Source organism: Mirounga angustirostris, unplaced genomic scaffold (genome assembly GCF_029215605.1).
Source record: "Mirounga angustirostris isolate CCGP_5_RB_7025 unplaced genomic scaffold, mMirAng1.0.hap1 SCAF_1, whole genome shotgun sequence".
NCBI classification, from domain to species: domain Eukaryota; kingdom Metazoa; phylum Chordata; class Mammalia; order Carnivora; family Phocidae; genus Mirounga; species Mirounga angustirostris.
The window spans coordinates 64,779,243-64,803,281 of record NW_026991709.1 but is presented as its reverse complement, the minus strand read 5'-3'; the positions used below and the strand labels follow the sequence as shown (position 1 = coordinate 64,803,281).

At 44.9% G+C, this 24,039-nt stretch overlaps 1 protein-coding gene across 1 annotated transcript in view; it reads left to right on the top strand.

Annotated features, from left to right (window-relative positions):
* Nucleotides 1-701: 701 nt before the first annotated feature.
* Nucleotides 702-24,039, top strand: part of FSTL1 (follistatin like 1) — a 52,718-nt gene continuing 29,380 nt past the window's right edge. Inside the window, exons 1-2 of the mRNA XM_045902954.2 lie at nt 702-884; nt 1,041-1,097. Of these exons, the coding sequence (XP_045758910.1) occupies nt 717-884; nt 1,041-1,097 (225 nt within the window). The 5' untranslated portion in view covers nt 702-716. The remainder of the gene's footprint in view (nt 885-1,040; nt 1,098-24,039) is intronic.

Below are 24,039 nucleotides of genomic sequence, written 5' to 3'. Positions count from 1 at the left end.
ATGGGAAGCAAAAAGAGGGAGGGGACCTGGGACGACTGGGGTGGGAGCAAGGGCACAGGTGATGGGGGCGGGGGGTGGCAGAAGAGAGGAGGGGGACACCGCCCCTGGACCAGAGCGAAGGACGGGATGAGGTTGCTGGCAAACGCTGGAGTCAAGATCTTCTCAGCAGAGGGGAGCGGCTCCCACCTCTCCCCGAGGAAATTCACGGTTGAACCCAAATCAGCCTTCCCCATGCTGGCTGGTCTTCCGGGCCCTGCGCCCACTTCCTCGCACTCTGTCTGCCGTGACGCCCTGGTCCCTGGGCCGTGAGGGTCCCTCTGCACCTCCGGCCCTCTCTCCATCAGTCGTGGGGGGCGGCTCCGGCTCCCCAGGCCGCACGGCGCCCTTTCCTGCACGTTTCCGCCCCACACCCGGAGGGGAGCCCCCTGCGGCACCGCCCACCTGGCCACCGCCGCAGCCCGCGCCCACCGCCCGCCAGGGCTGCCGCAAGCCAGCGGGCCCTCCCGGGGGTGGGGTTTCGGCCCCCCACCCCTCTCCGCCTTTGTTGCAGCGCCCCCCGCACACCCCCTCTCTGTCTCTGCCTCCGCGTCCCGGAGGCCTGAGGAGAGGGGGGTTCGGGCGGCGCCGGGACGCACGCGGGCTCCCCAGAGCGAGGGGCGGGGAGCACCGAGCGGAGCCGCGAGCGGCGGGGGCCGCTGCTGCAGAAGGGGAGGAGAATGGGGAGGAGCTGGGGGGCAGGCAGTCGGGGAGGGAGGGGTCTTAAGGGGCGGCGAGCGCAGGTCGGATTTCCTCGGAGGCTGCCGAGCAGCGGAGCTCCCACCTTCCCTGAGAGCTCGCTGCAGCCGCCCAGCCCCGCGCCCTCCGGAGACCGGGACGGGACCATGGTGAGAGCTGGGCGCGCGGCGCGGGGCGCGGTGGCCAGACCCCTCCGGGCGGCCGAGGGTGACCGGGCGGAGGGGGCGAGTCTGCGGGACCCGGAGAAGTTTCCGGCGTGGGCGCGGGGCCCGGCGCCTTCAGTCTCGCTCTCCTCTCTTCCGCAGATGTGGACACGTTGGCTCGCGCTCGCGCTGGTGGCGGTCGCCTGGGTCCACGCCGAGGTAGGTGAGCGGCCGAGGAGGTCCGAACTCGGGCTCCGGGGCCACTCGGGTGTGCGCGCCGGACAGGCAGGGAGGGCGTCCTGGGGATGTTCTCCCGGGGTGGGACTGGGAGTTTCCATGCGTGGGGTGAGGGGGCGCTCCGAGCACAAATGCTACTTGCGAAACTTAAACCTCCAAATCAGGAAAAGTAGTTTGGGCCATTAGCGGGAGCCCCACCGCGGCTAATATGGAGGGAGAGTGAGGAGGGGGAAAGAGGCGAGCTGGGCGGGTTGGGACGGAGGCGGCGACGAGAGCGGCAGCTGAGTTCAAGAAGGCGCCTTTGAGTTCTTTCCTTTACTTAAGAGGAAATTAAGAATAGTTGGGGGCTTTTTCCTTCCAAGGCTGACTCCTCGGGGAAAGGGGAGGGGAGAGATTCTTCCTTTAGGGTGGAATGCTTTTTTTCTTTTTTTATAAAGTAAGATTATGATTCCCAGCATTTTTTTTTCTTTCTTTGTAAAGTGCCCTCGGATTCTGTGTTAATATCAGGGCCATATAACAGCCTTTTAAAAGCTCAATTTTCCCTTGATCCAGCGTTGCGCAAGTGTAAGAGATCCGTTGCTCTGCTCTTTGGGGGCTCCGCGTTTCCAGTCAAAGTATTTCAGCGCTTTTTTGGTAATGTTTTCCTTTCAACTCCAGTGACCTTCCTGAGACACTACAAACAAACCAACAAACTCTTCACTCACAAGCCCCTCCGTTAACTCAAAGGTTTATGGACAGAAAATAAACAATTCCAAATTCCCTGGGCTCTAATCTCCAGAAGAGTGAGGTCAGAAACCAAACATTTGATAATTATGGCAGGAAATGTGGAAGGAATTAAAAAGCATGAGGGAGAAGAAAAGGAATGTACATTACAAAAGAAATAGCTCCCTGGTGGGTGGTTATTCTCCCTCTTTGAATTTTTTTCTTCATATTACAGTTTAGCCCCACCCTTTGCATCACAGCTTGAGTCTGCCCAGAAAAAAATCATAAAAGCATGCAAGGTCTTCATGAGTTAAAAAAAACAACAACACATATATTACTTTCAACTCATACATAAACTCTCACTTAATTCACTACTATGTTATTGGTTGTACTGGAAACACAAGCTCACAATGAAATTTAAAAAATAGCTAATATTTACTGGATATCTACTTTGTGTTGTAATGAAACCCCACTTTAATGATGGGGAAACTGAGTCAGAGGTTATGTAATTTATCCAGTGCCCTAAGCTGTTAAATAGTAGGAATAGGGATCTGAACCCAAACAGTCTGGCATCATACCCCAGGTTCTTAACCACTATCCTACAGAAGACGTTCACATTTGGTGCACTTCTTACATAGCAGACATTGGACTGCATGTGTCATTTCTTTTCAATCTTCCCCAACCTTATGAGGTCAGTTTTATTATCCCCATTTTACAGAGGAAGAAAGAGGTTTAGAAGATTAGATAAACTGCCCAAGATCACACAGCTAGTTAGTTCTGCAGAAGGATCTGAATCCAGCTCCCTCAATGTTTGGGGCCCATCTTGAACTCCAGATCTGCTTCTCATGCATTTTGTTTTCCAGGGTTTGAATTTGAGGGAGGATCTCTCTTCACTGGTTGATTTAGCCCTGGCTAAGGAACACCCTTCCATCCCTGCTGGGGCCCTCAAACGGCAGCTGCAGTCCAATGATGGATGAGGTGAATCCCTGGCTGGTTTTACGGCAGGCTTAGGAATTGCCAGCTAGTGTGTGAAATCACTCAGTGAACTGGAATGCAGTTGTGAGGTACGAGGAGGCTGTTGATTCCTGCACCAGGAGACTGAAGGCTGAAGGCCCTGTGACCCAAGGTCCAGGATCTATTCAAGGAAGCCTGCACTCTACCCCTCCCCCCAACCAGCATTGCAGGGAAAAGTTTTGCTCTCATAGGAAGCTCCCGCAGCAGCAATTTCCTGCTTCGGGTAGAAGAGCAGAGAGTTCTCCCACCAAATTCCCAGACAAAATCAAGAGGTGCTGAGGCATGAAAACTGAGAGTTGGAGCAGAAAGTAGGCTGCGAACTCAGGGTACCTGAGGAGTAAGGAGGAGTAGGTGTGATCCTGGTTACATTTCATGGCTCCAGATTATTAAGGATTATCTTTTTTTTTAAAGATTTTATTTATTTGAGAGAGAGGAGAGAGTAAGAGGAAGGGAGAGGGAGAGAGAATCTGAAGCAGACCCCACACTGAGCACAGAGCCTGACGTGGGGCTCGATCCCACTACCACGAGATCATGACCTGAGCTGAAACCAACAGTTGGACACTTAACTGACTGAGCCACCCAGGTGCCCCAAGAATTATCTTTTAATCAATCCAGTCTCTTGATGTCTGGCCTGAGTAACACGTGGCAGGTTTTTAATCCATGTTTAATAATAATATACCTTTAATTATTAATGAAAAGGTAAACTAATCCTAGCAATTTATATATTATTTTAAGTCTTTGTCTTATAATTGTGCTTGCAATAGAATTTTTTTCCTTCCTAGGTATAAGAACATACAGCAAACAAAGCCAAATAATGATATTTACAGCCTTTATTGACATGCATCCACTTGAGTAGACTTTAGGGCTATAGTTGTACAAATATTGTCGAATTTTTTTAAAAAATGAAATTTAGAAAATAAACTTAGTTTTCTTGGTGCTTTTTGGTTTAATACAAGTATTCAACTCAACATATTTTTTAGATATGTGATTCCCTGACAAATCATGTTGATATTGGAAGGAGCCAAGCCTTTGCGATAGTAGACCTCCAGAATCAAAGGTGTCCCAGGCTTGGGAAAAGGTGGTTGTCATCATTACTAATGCCAGTCTGAAAATACTGTTTGTTTAGATTCGAGAAACTATTAACAAATCTCATTGAGGAAAGTGTTATATTTCGAATGTTTTCCCTGGTCTCTTTCTCACTTGGCACTACTTGCTTTTTTGATTGTTTCCTCTCTTTCTTACTTTCTCTTTATCACCAATGTATGCCTTCTGGCACCCTCCCCGCAAAATCTGCCCTGTCCCCCTGAGCTCACTCATAGGCTCCTTTACAGTCTATGCTTGAGAGGGGGTATTGGGGAGTGAGGCCCAGGTCTGTTGAAGAGCATATATTAGCATCTGTATGGGTGAGGAATGGGGGGTGGCAGCAGCTTGAGGGAGTGCTTCAACTAACAATTACAAGGCTACCCCTTTTCTAGATTCTGTTGGGAGGGGGCTATGTGGACTTGCTCATTCTCCTTCACCCATTCGCCTCCCACCGAGAATTACCGCAGTTCAGCGAGAGGTGTGGACAGAGGCCAGGAAAGTTTGACAGTCCAGGCATGAGAGCATGTGCCCTTGAGTCTCAGTAGGTGGATCCAAGTCCACTCTAACATGGCAGGCTGGAGGGGACTCTGTGGCCCAACTGCCTGCTTCTGAAAGACAGCCTGGCAAGCACCCAAGACACTTCCGCTCTCCCTCGGTGGTTGTGTCTGCCAGCACTCTGATTGCCAGCATCCCAGGTTTATAGACTCACCATGGTAAGTCACATGTGCAGGGGACTGATGCACAAGTCAAAAACTCACTCCAGGAAGGAAAAACTTGACCCACGAATTGTGAGTGCATCACTTAAGATAATAGAAGAAGAAGGAGAAGGAGAATTACCCAGAGAGACGAGAAGATTATTAGGTCATTGTCCCTCTGAAGCCACATTTCTCATTTACACCCTATTATCAACGTACAAGTTAATCAACCACTAGGAGTTTTATTGGCTGATGTGGGATCTTCTCTATATCCTTCAGAATTATTCTAATGGTGGATTCGGGAGGACCAGAGTCTGACCCACATCCTCTGACTCCTCCTTGGAGCTGCAGCAGAACTAGGATTTTAATATCCATCTTGTACATTAACCACTAAAATAATACCTTGTTTATCCATTGGCAAATAAACTACTTGCTGTGATCCTAAAGACCATTGTCAGAAATTAGAATGTTAAAACATAGCAGGGCCTCTGCTGATTAACCAAAACAGTTGGGCAAGCACCCTGCACACTGAGGCCCTGGCCACTGAAACTGTCTTTAGAAAGAGGACATGTTACAGTTCCCATAGAAATCTCTAGATTGGGTGATGGAATGCAGGAGTCAGTTCTCAAGCTCAAAGGAGCTGGTTGGGGAGGAGCTGTGAGATGGTGATCAGAGGGCATGGGCTGCAATGGATGTAATGTCCTGGGGAAGAAAATAAAGCCTTCAAAGTCAGTGAGTCGGAAAGATGTGTTTCTAGGAAAACAGAGAAAGAAAAGGATGAACTGTAAATACCAGTGGTCACACATCATGAATTGAAAATGTCAGTGTTGTTTTTCTACTCCTCTTCAAATAACTGGACATCAAGACAAAATTTCTAGCAGCCATAAATAGGATTAATGTAATGACACCAGATATTATAGGATTGAAGAAAACCTTACACTTAGACGGATTCATTTTGTAAGCCAGATGATTACTGTCATGCAAGTCAATGCATAATTTTCTCTAAGGTGCTATCTTCTGGTGCCTGTGACTTTGGCTTGGGGTGCTTTCTCTAGGACTGAGTCATTACCAGCACAGACCTTCTCTTCACGGGGCCCATCAGCCAGTATCCCTGCCACGGGCTGAGCACGCCCTACAGAGTCATGCATGAAGTGCAAGACATGATCTCTGCCCTCAGGTTGCTTACGATCTAATGATGGGCCAGATGCTTTAAACTGTAGCAGCTGTAATATCTTAACTACATGAGAAACAAATATCTGTATAATTATTGCTTTTTTTATATTAACTTAGGGCTTCCCTTGATTTTTAAAGTTTTTTTTTTTTCCATTAGTACAATGCACAAATCCTTAAGGTATAGCTTGATGAACTTTAACATGTGGCTACACCCATGTAGCCACCACCCAATCAAGACTAAGGGAGTTGGTACAGAAAGCAGGCTGTGAACTCATGGTATGCGGAAACAGTTACAATGAAACAAGTGAGCAGTAGATATGATCGGAGTTACATTTTATCACTCATCATTTAATTAGTCTGGTCTCTTCATGTCCGGTCCTAGTAACATTTGGCAAGCTTTTAATTCATGTTTTAACAATAAGCCTTTAATAATTAATGAAAAGGTAAATTGACCCTCTCCATATGATAATTGCAATTTGGATATTATTGTAAGCTTTTTAGCTTATAGTTAACAGTGTTTATACTAGAAAATCGTTTTTCTTGTTAACTACACAGACATATAGCAAGCACAGTTAAATACAGTCTTTATTGACATGAATCCATTTTAGCAGACTTTGGATCAGCTTTGGGGGAGCTGACTTGGCTATTTTGCAGATGGATATTCCAGGGCTCAATATAATCTACACTGAGAAACTAAATCAAGGAAAGAAACTCAAATAATTCTTTTTGACCACTTTGCCCTGGCCATTATTACTTTCAGAGGGACTGCGTAAGATGTCCATTACATTATTTATGATGGCGAAAAACTTAAAATCTGTATATCCAACAATAGGAGAAGAGTTAAGGGTTAACAACAATACATGCCACTAAAAGTTGTGTTTGCAAAAATTCTTAAAGCTCTGGGAAATGATTATGATTTAATTTAAAAAGCAGAACACTCTCCACTTTGCATTATCCTCACAACTGTGTACAGATTTATAGAGAAGTATAACAAAATGCCTTAAAATCCATCTTGAGGATTATTGTGACCTCTACTTTTTTCAGGAGGAATTTACCCTCCTAATACATGCTATTCTATTTAAATAAGAAAATGAGCTATTTTTTGATAAAATATGAAAATATGCTCATGAAAAGCTTAGAGACTATAGAAAAGACTAGAGGAAAGAGTGAAATTAACATGATTCTACTACCTAAAGATAAATCAGCCCTTTATCCCTCCTTCCAGAGAAATTATCAATCAACAGATCTATGTGGTGAACCTACTAGACACTGTAGGCAATAAAAATAAGTATCTCACAACACTATGAGATAAATGGCCTGCAGCGATGGTACAAACATGGCATGTGTGTCACCACTATCCTCTCCCTTACCCATGACAGACATTGCTAATCAATCCTAGAATTCTGTCCTCCTGAGTCTGGAGAAGGTTTGAAAATGCTCAGCAATGTTCTGGGTAGCCACTAGCAATTAGTTAGTCTGTGTGTGAGATAAAAGATATTTGCCATTCCTTCTGGAAACATCAATCCAAACTGACAAACATTGGTATATCTTTAAGCAAAATTAAGGTGATTAGAAAGCAGAGTTCAGGACTATGTGAAACAAAGAAAACATGGGGTAATAGGTGGTGTGATTAGGGTAGTGAATAGATGAAAATGTCAAAAAAAAAAAACAAAAAAAAAACAAGAACCCAGCACTTTATTCCTGGCCCAAGCTTTTTACTTCTTTAGGCAAATTCGAATATCTTAAAGGGAACCAAACCCTTAGAGGCCATTAGATGTTGGCCATCAACAAGAATATGATAATGAGAATGTTCTCGGCTGTTCTGATGGAGTAAACAGTTGTTCTTGCTAAGGCTCTACGAACTGATACTGTCATAGATAACAGCTCCTGCATTAGCAGCCATCTGGCAATAACTTGCTAATAGAAAGCTCTTTGGGTAGTTGGAGTACAAAATATATCCTATAAATCTGCATTTTCTGCTGTGGTTGGAGGATTTCCATGAAATCTCTTCACAGATTTTTTATGTACTCATTTGGAAGCCATCACCAATAAGCTATTCCCAGAATTAAGTCTGAATTTATGACCCTTAAAATATTCCCTGAATAATCCCGGACACTATTTTTGACCAGCTTAACTGTTGCCAAAACAAGTCATGTGACACGTGGCAAAAGCCATGACATGGTGCAGGCCCTGATTTATACATACGTGTGTCATGGGGTATTGGCTTGAACTGATATAAGGAAACTGCCTCTTTGTCATTACTTTTTATCTTGTTCAAGATTTAAATTTTTGTGTCTGAGGCAAAATTTGTCTTTTCCCCACAGCCTTTGATTCTATCGTTCGGTAATAGTAAATGAGTGTAATTTATTGATCTACAGAAGTGCCAGGCATTATGCCAGTCCCTTTGCCCATATGCTGCTATTGAGAATAACGTGGAACTAAAAGGCAATACCATGTAGGTCCCTGTTCTGAAGGAGTTGCTATTACCATAACTCCTGTGCAGCTCAAATGGACCTGGCCAAATTTAGGGGGCCAGATTTATGGCTTTCACAGAAATTAATGCCCCCTTCCTCACCTCTGGCTGCTGGTCTGGAAAACCCTGAAATGCAGCAGTGGGATGGATGCCTTCTCAGAACTTGAGAGGCTCCACTGGAGTCACTGGGCCATTTGCCGCCTGTCTACCTTGACCGTCACCAGCCCGTCCAGTAGGTGGCAGCTTTCTGTGTGGAAATTGTTGCTGACGCTTTTCTCTTATATTCATGTCACTCAAGCCTTCCACGGATTCCCTTTCTTCATTCTCTTCTCTTGTTTGCATATCTGGGTGTTTCCAAGTCTTACCTTTTACATGGACCCTGCTACAGCACCTTCTCATTACTAAGAAGGACATTATACAATAAGAGCCCCTGACTTCGAAGTCCTGCTCTGCCCCTTTCTTAAGCCACCTATTGTCTCTGACTTGCAGCTTCAGTTAGGAGCAAGGGTTCTGGATAATGGGCTGGGTTTGAGTTCTGCCCTTGTCTAGCTGTGAGACCTTGTGAAAGTTACTTAACCTCCATGAGCGCACTTTGCTCATCTGTAAAATGGGAATAATGGCAATCTCTCTGCTATCTATCCAATTAGATAATGGAAAAGGTTTCCGCTACTCATGGAACATAGTCAACACCAAACACCTGCAAGAGAAAAAGTGCCTCTTACCAGCTCCTCCTAGTCTCTAACAAAGACTGTTTTTGACTCTGTAATGATTTCAGTAAGAGAATTCTCAATTTACATACTAACATCCACTAGGCGTTGTCTATATTTGTACAACCTATGTGCTGGCTCAGGTTGTCACTGTATTTCATTTACTGATTTATCTTTGAGAGGAAGTATAGCATAATGGTTTAGCACCAGGACCTTGAAGCTAGATTACTTGAATTCAGTACTAGCCCTGTGATCTTGGGGAAGTACTTAACCTCTCTGGGCCTGTATCATCTATAAAATGGGCTTACTAGAGAGTATTTACTCCATAGGTTAACTGTGAGCATCGAATAAGCTCTTACATGTAAAGCAATTAGAAGAGTGGCTCAGCACATAGAATGTGGTGTTAGCTATTAGTATCATTCTTGTGGCATCTATTTATTGGAAGAGCTCCAAAACCCTTGGGGTGTGGGTATAAGTGTGTCAAGGGACAAAAGTAAAATGTATCACAACCCTGTTCTCTGTCAGGCACTAAGTTAGTGCTGGTGACTAAGACGCCCATGGCTTGCAGAAAAGTCTTCTTGCCTCTTTTATCTCTCCAGAGATTAAGGATCACCTGCTTTTTAAAAGACAACTGGGATATTTTTTCAGTGGATGCTTTGACGCCCAGAATTTGTATCAGAGCCCTTGCTTCTACTGAGCCAAACTTGCTTTCAAACTTCTAGATAATGTTTCCTCTGTGAAGCCACAACCCTATCCTTCCTGCAGGAAAAGAATTTAGGTACTCATTGAGCACCTCCCATGCACCGGCTGTGGGCTGTGCCAACCAGCATAGGTTCTTCCTAAAGACAGAGTGAATGAGGGAGAGTACGAGAAAGGGAAGAAGAAGGAGAAAAAGCAAGAAAAGAGGGACTAAAGCTCCTGGAATTTCTCCACATTCAGTTTTTCTCTCCCCTGTGCCCCTCCTTCTTACATATGGAGGTGGCCACCAGATGTCTTGGATTTTTTTGTGGGATGGTCATTTTCATATATTCTTGCTGTCGTCCCCATAGCACACCTCTTACTGGGCCACAGATTCTAAATTTGGGGTTTGGAAAATATGATCAGGCAAAGGAATAGAACCCTTTGCTTTCATTGCCTGAAACATAAATACCTACTCTCAAAGACAGGGTAGGGGAGTATTCCTGGAGCAGGCTGTGACTTGTCCCTTTGGGAACCAAGGCAACACTCTAGGTGTTTGCACACAAACCTTGAGTCCTCTGCTGGGCACTGTTGTGTCTGGCAGCCAGCCCTGACTGCAGCCTCATGTGGCCACTGATCCCAAACCCCAGAGCTGGGTCTTCATTGCTCCCCGTGTTGCTCTTTCCTCTTCATCTCTCCCTTCTTCTAACTTTTTTGTCTCTCCTTTTCTTTCTCATCTTCCTCCAACATCATTACAGAGAGGTCATCCTGGAGGGTTCAGGCTGCCTCTGGAGCTGCCAAAACATCCACAGACCACCAGGTTCACATTTTATTTGGAGACCAAGCTGCCCAAAGTTTTCATGCAGTATTTGGTTCCCTAATCTGGGACAAAGTAAAATTTCACAAAGGTACAAAGTTAACTCAAGGGACAAAGGTAAAATGTATCACAACCCTGTTCTCTGTCAGGCACTAAGTTAATGCTGGTGACTAAGATGTAGACCCTGTTCCCAAGGAGCCTGCAGTCCAGTGGGGGAGACAGACAGGGACAGAGGCTCAGAGTGATCCAGGGTGGTAAGTGCCAGAACGGGCCTGAGAACTTAACCCAGCACCGGGGAGTCTAGGAAGGCCTCCAAGAAGCCTCCCCAAGCTGCACCCTGAAAAATGAGTGGTAGTTAGCCAGACAACAGCAGGAGGAGACGGAAAGAACTTTGGCTTATTTAATTCTCACAACCTGATAAGAAGTTATTATAATCTTCATTTCTTCGTCAATGAAGAAACCGTAGCTCAGAGAATTCAGTTAGTTACTCAAAATCAGGCACGTAAAGAGTAAAACCAGGATACAAATCCAGACTTCAGCTCTCAAAGCCCTTGCTGTGTGTGCTGGGCCCATTGTGTCTTATTTTTGAAAGGGACTCTGAAAACAAACCCAAAACATTTTTTGCTAGGTAACATGGACACAATAAAAACAAACAAACAAAACCCCAACCCAAAAGCCTGGACAGGCCTCTTCGTGTTTTGTTCGAGTAAGTGTCCAGATCCAAGCTTCTGTGGACCACATAGATAGAGGTATGACCTCCGCTTGGTTCCGGTTCAGTGGCTTCTCGAACATTAGAGCACCTGGTGCATTGTGTTCAGTGATTCAGGGCATGTTTTCAGGCAGTCTTTGTCTTTCACATGCATTCACGACTGTTCCACACTGAAGAAGACCAAGTTGCACAACAGCTCTTGAGCTCCAGATGAGCTGCTGTGGGTTCAGTTGTTCACACTGCTGGCCAAGGAGAGTGGGGTGACTCCATCCTGCATGCTGTGCGCCCTGGTGTACAGCTTGTCTGTCCCCGCAGAGGAGGGGGTACCTTCTTTCTAACCGATACGTGGAGCTCCCCAAACCCAACATTTTTTTCTCAGATGTGGGATGCTTATTGGACCATGGTGGCCATTTCTCCATCTGTACATTTTATAAATCGATATCAGTAGTCTTACAAAATTTTTGTAACAGGCCTCCATAAAAGCCAGTTCTGTATTTTTGTGGGTTTTCCTCACGGATTTAGCTAAGATGAGACAAATGGAAATTTTTTTAAAAATCTGTTCTTTTGTACCCACAAACGTGCTCCTTTGGGCTGCTGCCCAACTCCATCTAGTTTGGGAACTACGATTCCCCCAGGAACTAGGAAAAGCAGTCCCAGCTCCTCTCTGATCGCTGGATTAGCACAACTTCCCTCAGCCCACAGCTGAATTCCAGCCCCGAGGAAGAAATGTCTTAGACTGAGTGAACTCCCAGCCTGGAGCCTGTCAGAGGCTGTGTCATGTGCTGGCATTCGCTGAACAAAAAGCAAGCAGGCTTTCCGGCCCCGCTCCCCCTCCTCCTGCACCCCCCTCTGGAGGGGCCGGGTAAAGTCTAGACAGTGTCTGCTTGGCACCGTGCCTTTTTAGCATGATCCGCACAGTTCTGTAGCTCTGACTTGGGTTGCCTCTCCTCGCTCACTTCCCTGGTTTTCTGAGTCGGCCTCACACTGTCTGGGGCGGGGAGGGAAGCCTGAGCCGCACACATAAGAAGCAGGTGAGTGAATTATGAGACTGTCAGGTTTCAGCTGTCTTGAGCCATTCGGAGTCACGGAAATGCCAGCAGCGCTGGCTGAAGCTGTGGCTGAGCTTCCAGAGATTCCTGATGTGAGCTGGCTTCAGACAAGCCTCCTCTTGTTGGCTGGAGAGGGGCTGGAGGGAACAACTCAGGCCGGAGAGTGGCATGCAGGTCGGGAGCCTCGTGCCCTCCGCTGGTAGTATGAACTTGGGTAAGTCACCGAACCCCTCGTCTGCAAAATACAGGGGTTGGAGCAGGGGAGCTCTAGAACCCAGCCCACAAATCCTATCCATAGGGAAGGAGGCAGACATGTGAGGTTGGATTGTCAAAATATTCTTAATGGAGGTAAGGTACTTGATGAGTTCTCATCTTAACTGATGGCCCAAGAGGGAGCGGTTTGAAAAGAGACACTGGCCCAGGAATGGGAAGAAAAGAGTGACTAAAAGCAGTAGGCCTTTTGTGTCTCCTACTTGCCCCTGCGCGTGCACCCTAAGTAGTGCAGCACGGGGCACCCAACCAGTGTGCGTGCCCGGGAATCCCAAATGCTGTTTACTCTCTAGAAAGGAATCACTTGATTTTCCACTTCAGAAACCAGCTGCTCAGCAACACTGGGCAAGAAATGAAGGATGCTGGGTCTCCTTGGGGTTGAGCAGAGAATTTTTCTAAAAAGGAAGCCAACTCAGAATTCTAAAGTGTGCAACTTGAGCTTTTATTGAACTTACTAAAAAAAAAAAAAAATAACCAAAAAGCAAAACTTTCTTCTGACCTTTGTAAATGTTCTTTTAAAACTAATGATGCAGGGGGCGCCTGGGTGGCTCAGTCGTTAAGCGTCTGCCTTCAGCTCAGGTCAAGATCCCAGCGTCCTGGGATAGAGCCCCGCATCGGGCTCCCTGCTCCGCAGGGAAGCCTGCTTCCAGCTCTCTCACTCCCCCTGCTTGTGTTCCCTCTCTCACTGTGTCTCTCTGTCAAATAAATAAAATCTTAAAAAAAAAACACAAAAAACTAATGATGCAGTATTGAAATGGCTTACAAAAATAGTTGTCTGGAAATGCGGTGTGGACCCTAGTTTTGTTTTCTGGAATGAGTCTTGCCTTCTCACCATGCTTTGTGGCCTGTGACCGGGATCCTGGCCTTCCTGAACAGGTTTTGATGAAGTTACTGCCCTGGTCCCCATGCCCTTCTCCAAATCAGTTCAGGGCTGTTACAGCAGAGGCCTTGACCTTGACCTCTTTGGCCTTGACCTCAGCAGGTAAATCAAGTGACCTGTGAGGGTGAACTCAGTAAGGAAACAGAGGCCAACACAGATGTTTTAGTCCTACTTAAAGACTTGGTACCTGGACTGCAGTCCAAATCCTAAATCCTGCTAGATAAGCCCAGTGTGCTACATTATCGGTCCTGCGTGGGGGGCCAGCCCAGTGTTGCCTGTGGCTTTCCTGATAAATCTACTTGTACAGTGTCAGAGTTGAATTAAAATTGGCTGTGCTGCAGAATAGACTATACACAGACACACACATAAATTTCACTACTTAATTGACTTAATTGACATTACTTAATTGAGTTAGATTTCACTACTTAGAGAATAGGACTGTCGTCCTATAGCTCAGTATACTTCCCCTCACAAAAAGAACCCCAAATTCCTATTGGAATTTATGAAGAGAAGCATGTATGTTATTAAATTTCCCTTAATGTGACTCTTTTAATTTAGTTTAGTATTTGATCTCCATTATACTGTCCTGATTCCTTTCTGAACCAAGGCACATAGAAAATAGTGATGAGGAGGGCTTATTTTTGTGGGTGGGAAGTTTGCTTGTTAATGAACATTAATGTAATCAATGTATGTTATTCATTTGCTCATTCATTCATTTCCTACCTCATTCCAAAAATAAGAGATATATACCGTTTTTCCTTTCAAATCCCATAGCTAGCAAATCCTGCTAGCTTCTGTTAGTGTTAGGCTAACTATTTTCAGTTGTGGAGAAGGATCCAAGTTTGTGGCATATTTGCAACAGAGAAAAATAAAATAGATAAAGAACTCAACAACAGTCAGAAAAATTTCTGGTGATTCTCATGGGGATACCTGGCTCATCTAAAGCTTAGTAAGAAATTGATAAATGTGTGGAGTTTCTGTTAGAGCAGCTAAAAGCTATTGAACTGAGCGCAGACTCAGACATACCTGAGTTCCCTTCGTGGCCATGGTCCTTATCAGGAGGACCCAGGTAGGATTTCTGGGGTGGCCTGCCTCAGCTCACAAAAACCTGCTTTGGGATGCAGGCAGATGTCACAAATGCTCAGAATGCTCAGCTTCACTCCTCCAAGGGCAGCCTTATCCATGGGTCTTCACTATATGCTATAATTACGATAACTACAGTTGATTGGGGGCAGGCTGAGGTCTATGTCAGAAGCGGGAAATTCAGCTGGCTTCCCCTCGGAGTCCTAAGAATCGTTCAGGAATGTGTCCATTTGTGCTTTGTTCCCCCGCCCCTCTAGTCTTCTATCCTTGGCATTTTCTGTTTTCTTTCCTTTCTTATCCTGTGTGGCCTTAGCCTTGCCAACAGCCACATGCAGAGAAGCAGACTTCCTGGCTTAGCTATTTATTTTAAGGGTAAAGCCTTCTACTTTATGCATTAATTGGTGTCTGCATCATGTTCAACAGAAGCATGATTTTCTGCATGGCACGAAGGGCTGGCTAATGGTCAAAGAAAACCCCCTCCTTCAGGTGTGAGTTCATTAGGGGTTTCTCAACTTCCTTTCTTGAGGGGACAGGACTAGAAGGGAGAATAGCATTGGGAAGTGTTCTGAGTAAAGAGGCCAGACACTGAAGTCTTTGCTAAATGTTGGGTATAATAAATTCATTACTCACACTGCAGACTTATTTTCTTAAACTACTTGTGGGCCATATTGCTTAAGAACAAGTACCAAGTTAATAACTTTATCTCTGAGAGATAAAACTGGGCCCCTGTCTTTGTGTTTTTCTTTGTTTTCTGCAAAAGTACATGTATGGGTAATGAGACTTACTGTAGGGATTATTTCATAATGTACAAAAATATCAAATCACTATGATGTACACCTGAAACTAATAATATGTGAATTATACTTCAATAAAAAAACTAATTAAAGAAAAAAGCATGTACAATACAACCTGGATAATAAGAAACTATAAAAGTTGTTTTTATGTGTGTTCATCACATGCCCTATGTAGGCATTCCCTTTGCTTAGACAAAAATAAGGAAACCATGAAGATGTGAAATCCTCTAAGAACAGCCAATGCTGGGGATTGTTAATCCCACTGTGTTGGTCATTTTACAGCTAGGTCATTGCATTTTCCCACTAATTTCTCTTTACACATTTGATCAAATAGAAGGCTGTTCATTTCCTGCTTAAGTTGCATCATTGAAGTGCTGGTGGATTCAAGTGAGCTTTGATCTTCCCCAGTGGCTATATTTCAGTTGGTGATTGGGTTATTTTTCTAGGTAATGCTACGAGTATTTCACCCTGTGTAAAGTAAATAGCATTGTCATTTAGTAACCGTAATGACTCATGTTACAGTAGCCAGGAATGTAAAGACCTCCCCATTCCCCAGTGATCTATTGTTTAACTCCAGGAAAAGTCTTCTCTCTGCTGTGGTGGTGAAATGAGAGTGTGTGTGTGTGTGTGTGTGTGTGTTTGTCTTCCAGACAGCTGAGGGTTATTATGGGGCAAGGGGAGAGAGAGAGAGACAGACTCCCCGCTGAACAGGGAGCCCAACATGGGCTTGATCCCAGGACCCCGAGATCATGACCTGAGCCAAAGGCATACGCTTAACTGAATGAGCCACCCAAGCACCCCCCAATCTGAGGGTTTAGATGTGACAGCCATATTCTGAAAGCCATGACATTTTCTTTGAGAGAGAAACAGAAAGTAGGGAATTCTAAGCCCAAGGATGTTCAAAGCATGTGAACTGCCCCCAAATGGTTCTTGTCTTAGAAATAAGTGGAATAAATAGGAAGAAGGAAACTAGTGAAGAGGAGGCGTGAAGGAAGAGGGAGGCAGTGATGAGAGTGAGAAATTCTCACTCTTAATTGTAGTGGGGTAAGTAAATGAAGATGGGGCGATAAAGTGAAGAATTTCTGGTCTTTATATTAAGCGCTGCATGAGGAAATACTGTGAATGAACACTGCTGATCTCTATGATCAGAGGAGATAATGTCTGCTTTTGCTAAGTGAACACATGGTCCATAAAGCAAAACTCACAAGAACAAATAATAACATAAAAGCTATAAATTAAAACGGCACCTGTATATAGTGTGTATAGCTAGGGAGATATTAATATACAGTACCTTTCACAAGGTAAGTGCTCAGTAAATAGGAGCTGCTCTTCTTAATTTTGCTTGAATTCCAGGGGACAGTCAGACTACAGGGAGAGACATACAGAGCCTAGACCCGTGTTTCTCAAAGTATAGTGAGTGATGTTAATCTATGTGCTAGGTTAAGTGGTTCTTTAGTTGCAGGACTTTTTAGAACTTGACAATGTTCATGTGCATCATTTATTCTCTTTTCTAGGAGGAGAGTATTATAAGCAGTGTTTCCCAGACATTTCACCATAGGGCACCATTTCCAAAAATACTATAAATACTTGAATGCTGTGTTCCATGGAACAGTTGGGAACTCGGATCAGTTCTGGACAGATTTTCATAAGCAGAGTCTGTTTACATCTGACACCAGGTCTTAGCGGGCTTGCTGAACTCATTTCCTAAACTAATGCAGGTTTATCGAGAAAGCATGGGACTTATCTGGACCCCAGGGCCAGTCTGAGGGAAGATCCTTCCAGAAGTGACTCCATACTGGACCATTGGCATGGCCATGTCCATACCTACAAAGAACTGGCTGAGGTATTTCTTGGTTATCAACTCAAAGTACCCAGGAATCTTCTTTTGGTGTTTTCACTCTTCCTATCCATTCCCAGTCCATCAGCAAGTCCTGTTGGCTCTATTGTCAGAATATATTGCCTCCCCTTTGACTGTTCTCAGTCTCCATCGCCACCGCCCTGGACTAAGCCGCCATCATTTTGCACTGGACGATTGCACTAGCCTCTTAGCTGCTCACCCCTTTGTCCTTCTTGCCTCTCTCCATCTAATTCTCTACACAGCAGCCTGAGTAATCTTTGTAAAACACATGTCTGATCACATCACTCTCCTCCAGTGTTTCCCAGTTCATTAAGAATAAAATACAAAGTTCTTACCAGTGTGTACAAGGTCCTACATACTCCATGCCTTGCCTGCTTTTCCCAGCTAACCTCTCACTGCTCTCCCTGCTAGACCCTATGTCACAGCCACACTAGCCTTTTTCTGTTTCGGGAACATAACAAATTCTGCCCTGTGTCACAACTTTTGCATTTTTCTTCTGGCTGTCTGAACTCCTCCTTTCATCCTTAGGTCTCAGCTCAAGAGAGCATTCCCTGGTGTCCCCTCTCCCAGATTTCTCTGTCAAACATAGTCTGTGTTCTTCTAAATGTACATCACAATCTGAAATGATCTTGTTAATTGTGTTTGTTTTCACTCTCCTCTCTCTAGAATGTACATATTCTTCTTCAAGATGTGGTCCTTCTCTGTCTCATTCACCAATGAATCCCCAGCACCTAGAACTGAGCTTAGCATATACTAGGTGCTCAATAAATATTTGTTGAATTGGTCCACTGGTCAAATGGGTTAATTAATGAATCCAAATGTCTCATATGTAATATGAGGAGATGCACAGTATCCTGCCTATAATCTCTGGTCTCTATGTCAGATTCTGCAAGTATTTGTGTACCTGGGAAGATGGTTGACAGCATTTGCCCATCAACACTTTGTTTAACCTTGGACATGGTAGTAATGCTGGGCTTGCTTAGTCTGACAGCTGGATTCTGACTCTCTCAGCTCCAGGTGAAGTTGGAATTTAAGCAGAGGCTTACTAAATAGTAAATATTTTTATTCTTTCCTTCCATGAACAGCAATTCTGATTTAACTGGGCATCATTCCCAGAGTGAGCTAATATCCCAAGGAATATAAAATAAAGCATTAAATTAAATTCTGTTGTTGGTGATTCTTTGCCCCAGAGCCTCTGGTCACTTTGTCTTCTGACATCACCATTTACTGAGACCTTTATTTTGGGGGATCCTTTCTGCTCTTGCTCTGTCTCCTGTTCATTTGAATGGCAACTCTCATGTCCCCAGTATGGGCAAAACAACGTCACTGGATTTGCACCTTAGATCTCAGAGGTATCTTTTATCCTGGTGGAGGTTCCACCAATGGCCCAGTGATCAGCAGTGGGTGGGGTCTTAAGGAGCAGACATCCCTACTTACCTGCAGCCTTATTCTCTAAACTCCCTTACTGTTGACCCATAGACCAGTTTGTTGACTTCCATAGCATGTTGCTCCACTTTTCAGTGGAGTCAGGGTAACCAAAAGCAGTTAAATATGTGGCATTTCTCTAGCGTTTAATCAGTTAAAGAACAGAGCTTTGAGAATTAAACAGCTACATAATACTAAGGAAGTGTTTTTACTGCAAATGATAATCTGTAGCAACTAAGCTAGTAGGTTTTTGTGTAGAGTTTCTAATGTAGTCCTTGGGGGAAAGCAAATTGAACAGAGAAAGAGGTCTTTGTGCATTGTTGGTACAGTTTGAAGGTCTCAGAGGATTTTAATCTTTGCAAAAATAGGGAATTCTGCTACTACAGTGGAGCAGAATACCTGGAAGTCTCTCATTGGTGGGTCTCCTGACTCAGATAAGGCCAATTGGCCAGCCTGAGTAGGTTTTACAGCCCCCCCGCCGTGACTTCCCAACTGCTCCAAGGAAAGAATGCAAGGCTGGAATGTCTCAAGAAGAAGAGAATGTGCATATTTTCATTGACTTAATCTCAAGGTACTAAAATTGTGTGTGTGTGTGTGTGTAATATTATTGAAAGTTGGCAGCAAAAGAGTGTAGCAGTTGAGCCAAGAAACAGAAAAAAAAGTTTTGAGAAATATCCACTACATTGCCAAATTTGTCCGTGGACTTTTTTGCAAAAAAAGTAAAAGTATTTAAATAGTTAAGGGAAGTTTCAAAATAAGTAGTTTAATTAGCCCCTATTGCTTTATGAGATAAGCCATACAAAGTACTAAAGGAGGTGGCACCTATTTTATCTTATGGAGGAGACTAGAAGGGTGACTTGTCCACAGGCATTAAAAGCAGAGCCAGAATTAGGCTTAAGTGCCCAGAACACCTGCCTGTGTTGAAAGGACTGGATATTCATTACATCAGTATCCTGGTCCATGCAGCCCAGCATGCTGCCTTACCGAGGTGTTCAAATATCTGTTGACTTCAATTATATACACCCCTTACAAGACATTCCTAGTTAAAGAAAATCTTATTCTTTCTACCTAAACTCTCCTCCTCAATTCAGCCCTCAGTAATATGTCAGCACCGAGAACGTATTAGAGCTGGGCTGTTCAGTAGGAAAAGCCACGAGCCACCGGTGGATATTGAGCTCTTGCGGTGTGGCTAGTCTCATTAAGATGTGCTGTTGGTGAAAAATGCATGCCAGGTATCAAACACTTATTATGAACAAAAGCATGTAAGACGTCTCACTAATGCTATTGGTTAAAAGCTGAAATGGTAATATTTTGGCTCTATTGGCTTATGTAAAACAAATTATTAAAATTATTGTGTCTTTTGACTTTCTAAAATTTGACCAGAAATTTTCAAATCCTCTGTGCGACTGATATTATATTGCTATTGGACAGTGCTGCTCTAGACTCTTGTCACTTAACCACAAATCACACTGAGCTACACATTGTCTTGAGTTTTTGCTTATTAGATTGTGTTGGTATTTAAAATTCCATGTATTGGGGTGCCCGGGTGGCTCATTGAGTTAAGTGATGGTCTCTTGATTTTGGCTCAGGTCGTGATCTCAGGGTTGTGAGATCAAGCCCTGCATCAGGCTCCATGCTGGGTGTGGAGCCTGCTTGGGATTCTCTCTCTCCCTCTCCCTCTCCCACCCCCTCTCTCCCTCTCAATAGATAAACAAACAAACAAATAAATAAATGCATAAAATTCCATGTATTTGTACCCCATGTCCTCAACTCCTCAACTAAACTGTCAGCAGCTTAGGGACATGGACTGTGCTTTATCCTTCCTTGAGTCCCCAGCATCCAACTTGATGTTTGGTATTTTGGTGCTCAACTACTGGCTCGGAAATAGGTTTTGTCCAATTCTACTTTGGACAGTGATAAGGAAAGGCAGATTCATTTGTGCCTGCAATGTTGTTTGTTTGTTTTCCCAAAGGGATTGATTTTATCAAGTTCTTAATTTGTTCCAGAAACGTTAATGTTTCTCGAAATTGGACTATTAAAATGCAGGGGACCTTCAGTGGGTGTCAGGACTTCCCAGCATACACGCTTAGCAGAGAGCAATGGTGTTAATTGATGCTTACAGGTTGTAAGGAGCCCTTTACTGCCACCCAAAAATCTTGGGGAAGCTACACATTAAGTTCAGAGTTTTGCACCCCAGTATCTTAGAACCTGTCTGCACTTAGGTGCAGGTAAATAAGGCAAGTTGGCCCCAGTGGTTCCCAGCCTTGAGCCAGGGTTGAGAGAAGAGGGCCATTACTAGTCACGGTTGTCAAGGAACTGCCAGGAACTTTTATCAAATGGCTGTGATTCCCACAGTCTCTGAGAAAATACTAGGGGATGCACCCTGGGTGGGCCTTACCCTCTGAACATCCCACAGTTCTGTAACAGAGCTTGTGGCTGAACCACATTCTCATAATTTCTGGGCTGGTTATGTTGTGCCTAAAATACAGTCATTTCTGCTGATTCCCTGGGAGAGTCTAGCCTTTCCCTGGGTTTTGTGACCACAGAATCCCTGAGCCACTGTTTTTGGTTCAGTTGTTAAGGGAATGTGTAAGAATGTACACCTGGAAACCTCCACTCATCACGGGCAGATTTATTAGGTCTCTCTGCTGTGGAATGATCCCACTCTATTGACCACATTATTGCCATAAATCCATAGAGAATCATCCCTCTTTGGCAACAATGTGTGAAATGAATGTTTCTCTCTTTAGAAAGCAGTTGGAGGGATTTGTAATGACCGAGATTTTGACGGAAAGTGGTCCCGTCTGCCCAGGTTCCCCAGTTTTGCAACGGCAGAACCCCATGAATATCCTCATGTGGCAATTGAATCAAAGAGATTAAGGCAGTTTGTGTCCGGAGTAGTACTTTCTTTGAGTTTCTCATCTTTCCTAGGTTATGCTCTAGGAAAATCCAGTCCCAAAATCCGTAGCTGGGTTTCTGGGGGCTCATAGACACCAGGTTAGAATTTCCACTCCGTAAAATAAAAGTAGTAATTTTCCCCTTAGGTAACCTGTTAATTGAGGTGACCAGATGTCACAGTCTATGCCTGTTGTCCAAGTATATCTACTTTAAAGGTCCCCTTTTACTTTCAAAATGTTCCAGTTTGGCTGATAAAATGCATGGCTGCCTACTAAGAGCAGACATTCCCCTGCTCAAGCTCACATACCCCTACTTGTCCTATAGTGCCCATCCAGCATCCACCTCATAGAGGAACTGGGCTCCAGAGTGATATGTAAATTAAGCTTGCAGCTTCCCCTCGTGATCCCCACACTCAGTTCTAGAAAGCCCCTGGGACCAGAGACTGCCCAGAGAACAATGTCTCCTGAACGAACTCTCCTAAGATTCGACTTCTCCTTAATTCCTGCCTTTGGATGCCATCTGAAGGGAGTGTTTCGTCTGCATTTGGAGTTGCTCTGAGTGCCTATCTGGGGCATAGGAAGTGGGGATGAGGAGGAATTGGAGAGGGAGGGTCCCCAAGAGTGTAGGACCGGGCCGGGGAGGGGGGGAAGAAGCCTTGTCTGTGGAGCCTGAGGATGATGAACACCACCTGCCTCTGGCATTTCCTTGGAAGACTGTATTCCTCGGACTCCGGGTTCTCCTGGCCGACCGTTGCCATGGCAACACAGTGTCTTAAGAACATCTAATTACATCTGTCTGCTTCTCCTAGAACCATACGGAGCCACACATAGGGTGACTTCATTTAGCGCGGACTTTCTTGCTGCGTTTTAACCCCTTATGCATGCCCCAGGCTGGAGAATAATTGCTGGGATGCTAGAAACTTGTTAGCTTTGCAGCCACACTGCCCCCGGAGTACCTGGGCTTTGTCTGTGGTTTTAAAGTAGAGACTCACACTGTTACGCTCTACTGGGTCTCTGGGCTTTCTCTGCTCCACTTTGTTCCAGTCAACCTTCACCTCCCTGCTCTCTTGCCCCCTTGCCCCCTCCATCTGTCACATGGCCTCAGCTCTTGGTTGGACGTTACAGTCCCTTTCAAGATGCCCAGCACCCCGGCAAATAAAACACTTGGGCACAGCTGAGGCCTAGCCCTTCCCCGGCCACTCCCATTTCAGTGTATTCCACCCCACAGTAAGGTCAGCCTAGTAGATGAGCCAGAAGGGAGTGCGTGGAGACCCCCAGAACCTTCTGCACATGGGGGAGGGGTAGAATAAGGCAATGGCAATTTGTTCTTTCTCATGTCTAGGCAGACTGACCATCTTGCTCCCTAGTACCGCAGGACAATGTAGGAGCAGGGTTCCTGAGAAGAGTTAACACAAAACAGCTACCTTGGGTAATAGGCCCATTTTCACAATTTCTCTTGGCCCTTCTTGCTTATCTTTGTCTCTCTCTACTTCTCCGTTGTATAGGTCACCAAGGTGGCAGGCTGCTCTTTGGCGACCTCCACCCTACACTTTGAAGTCCCACCCAATTTTGCCTCCCTGCGAGGTACCCTGCATTCCCACATTGCCTCCTCTTCCATCCTTTTCCCTTTTCCCATTCTCATTCCCTCATCATGTCTGCAAGATTATACATTAATTGTGGACAAAGGAAATGACTGAAAGCCATTTCCATTCCCCATTGCTCTCCTATCCACCTCACCCCCCCCCCACACACACACCCCAGTGTCTTTCTGTGGGTCAAAGACAGTCTCTCATTAGGGAAATTACAGGCTGAATATTTATGGCCTGGTAGAGAAGGGAGGGGTCTTTAGGCTATTTCCCCCCGCCTCCAAAAAAAACTGATCCTGAAAGGAGGCAGCCCCAGGAGAGGAATTGGCCCAGGGGGCTGTCTTTCTGCCCCTGCTCTAGGTCCTTAGGGCAGTGTGGCTCAGCTGCTCTGGGATACTTTGAACAAAGGTTGATGTTGTGGCACAGCGTACTGTGCCTGGACCTATGAAAGATTTTAGAACACAGACTTTACAGCCTTGTCCTCTAGGAACTTACAGTTCATCTGGGAAGACAAAGTCTGCATAATCAATTACATTTTTTAAAAAGTGATCAAATGAGTTTGTACAGAGAAGAATGAAAGTTTAGAGATGGAAGGAGGAGCCCATAACACTCAAGAGGAAAAGGTCACTGAGGATGGAGTTTTGTAACTTGAGCTGATCCTTGAAGGACAGGAAGAATTTGTGTAATTCAGACAATAAATCAGACTTCCCAGATGGTGACATTGTTTTTTTAGCTGGCCTTGTGGGACATTCTCTGCCCATTTTAAAGTTAAAAAAGCATCTAACAATACTTCGCGGTGCTGACATTTTCAAAGGGTAATGAGTTTTCATTTCAAAATGTAGGACCTCAGGAGCCCTGTACCCTTTATTTTAGTCTGCTGCAGTTACCTGCTCTACTCACAGATACCTCCTGAAGCTCCCCGTAGCCAGAGGACCTTAGCAGTGAGGTTTACTGGAGGTGAGGAGGTCAAGGATCTTGAGGCCACATAAACAATGAAATCACCCAGGACACAGGAAGAAGACTGAGTCACT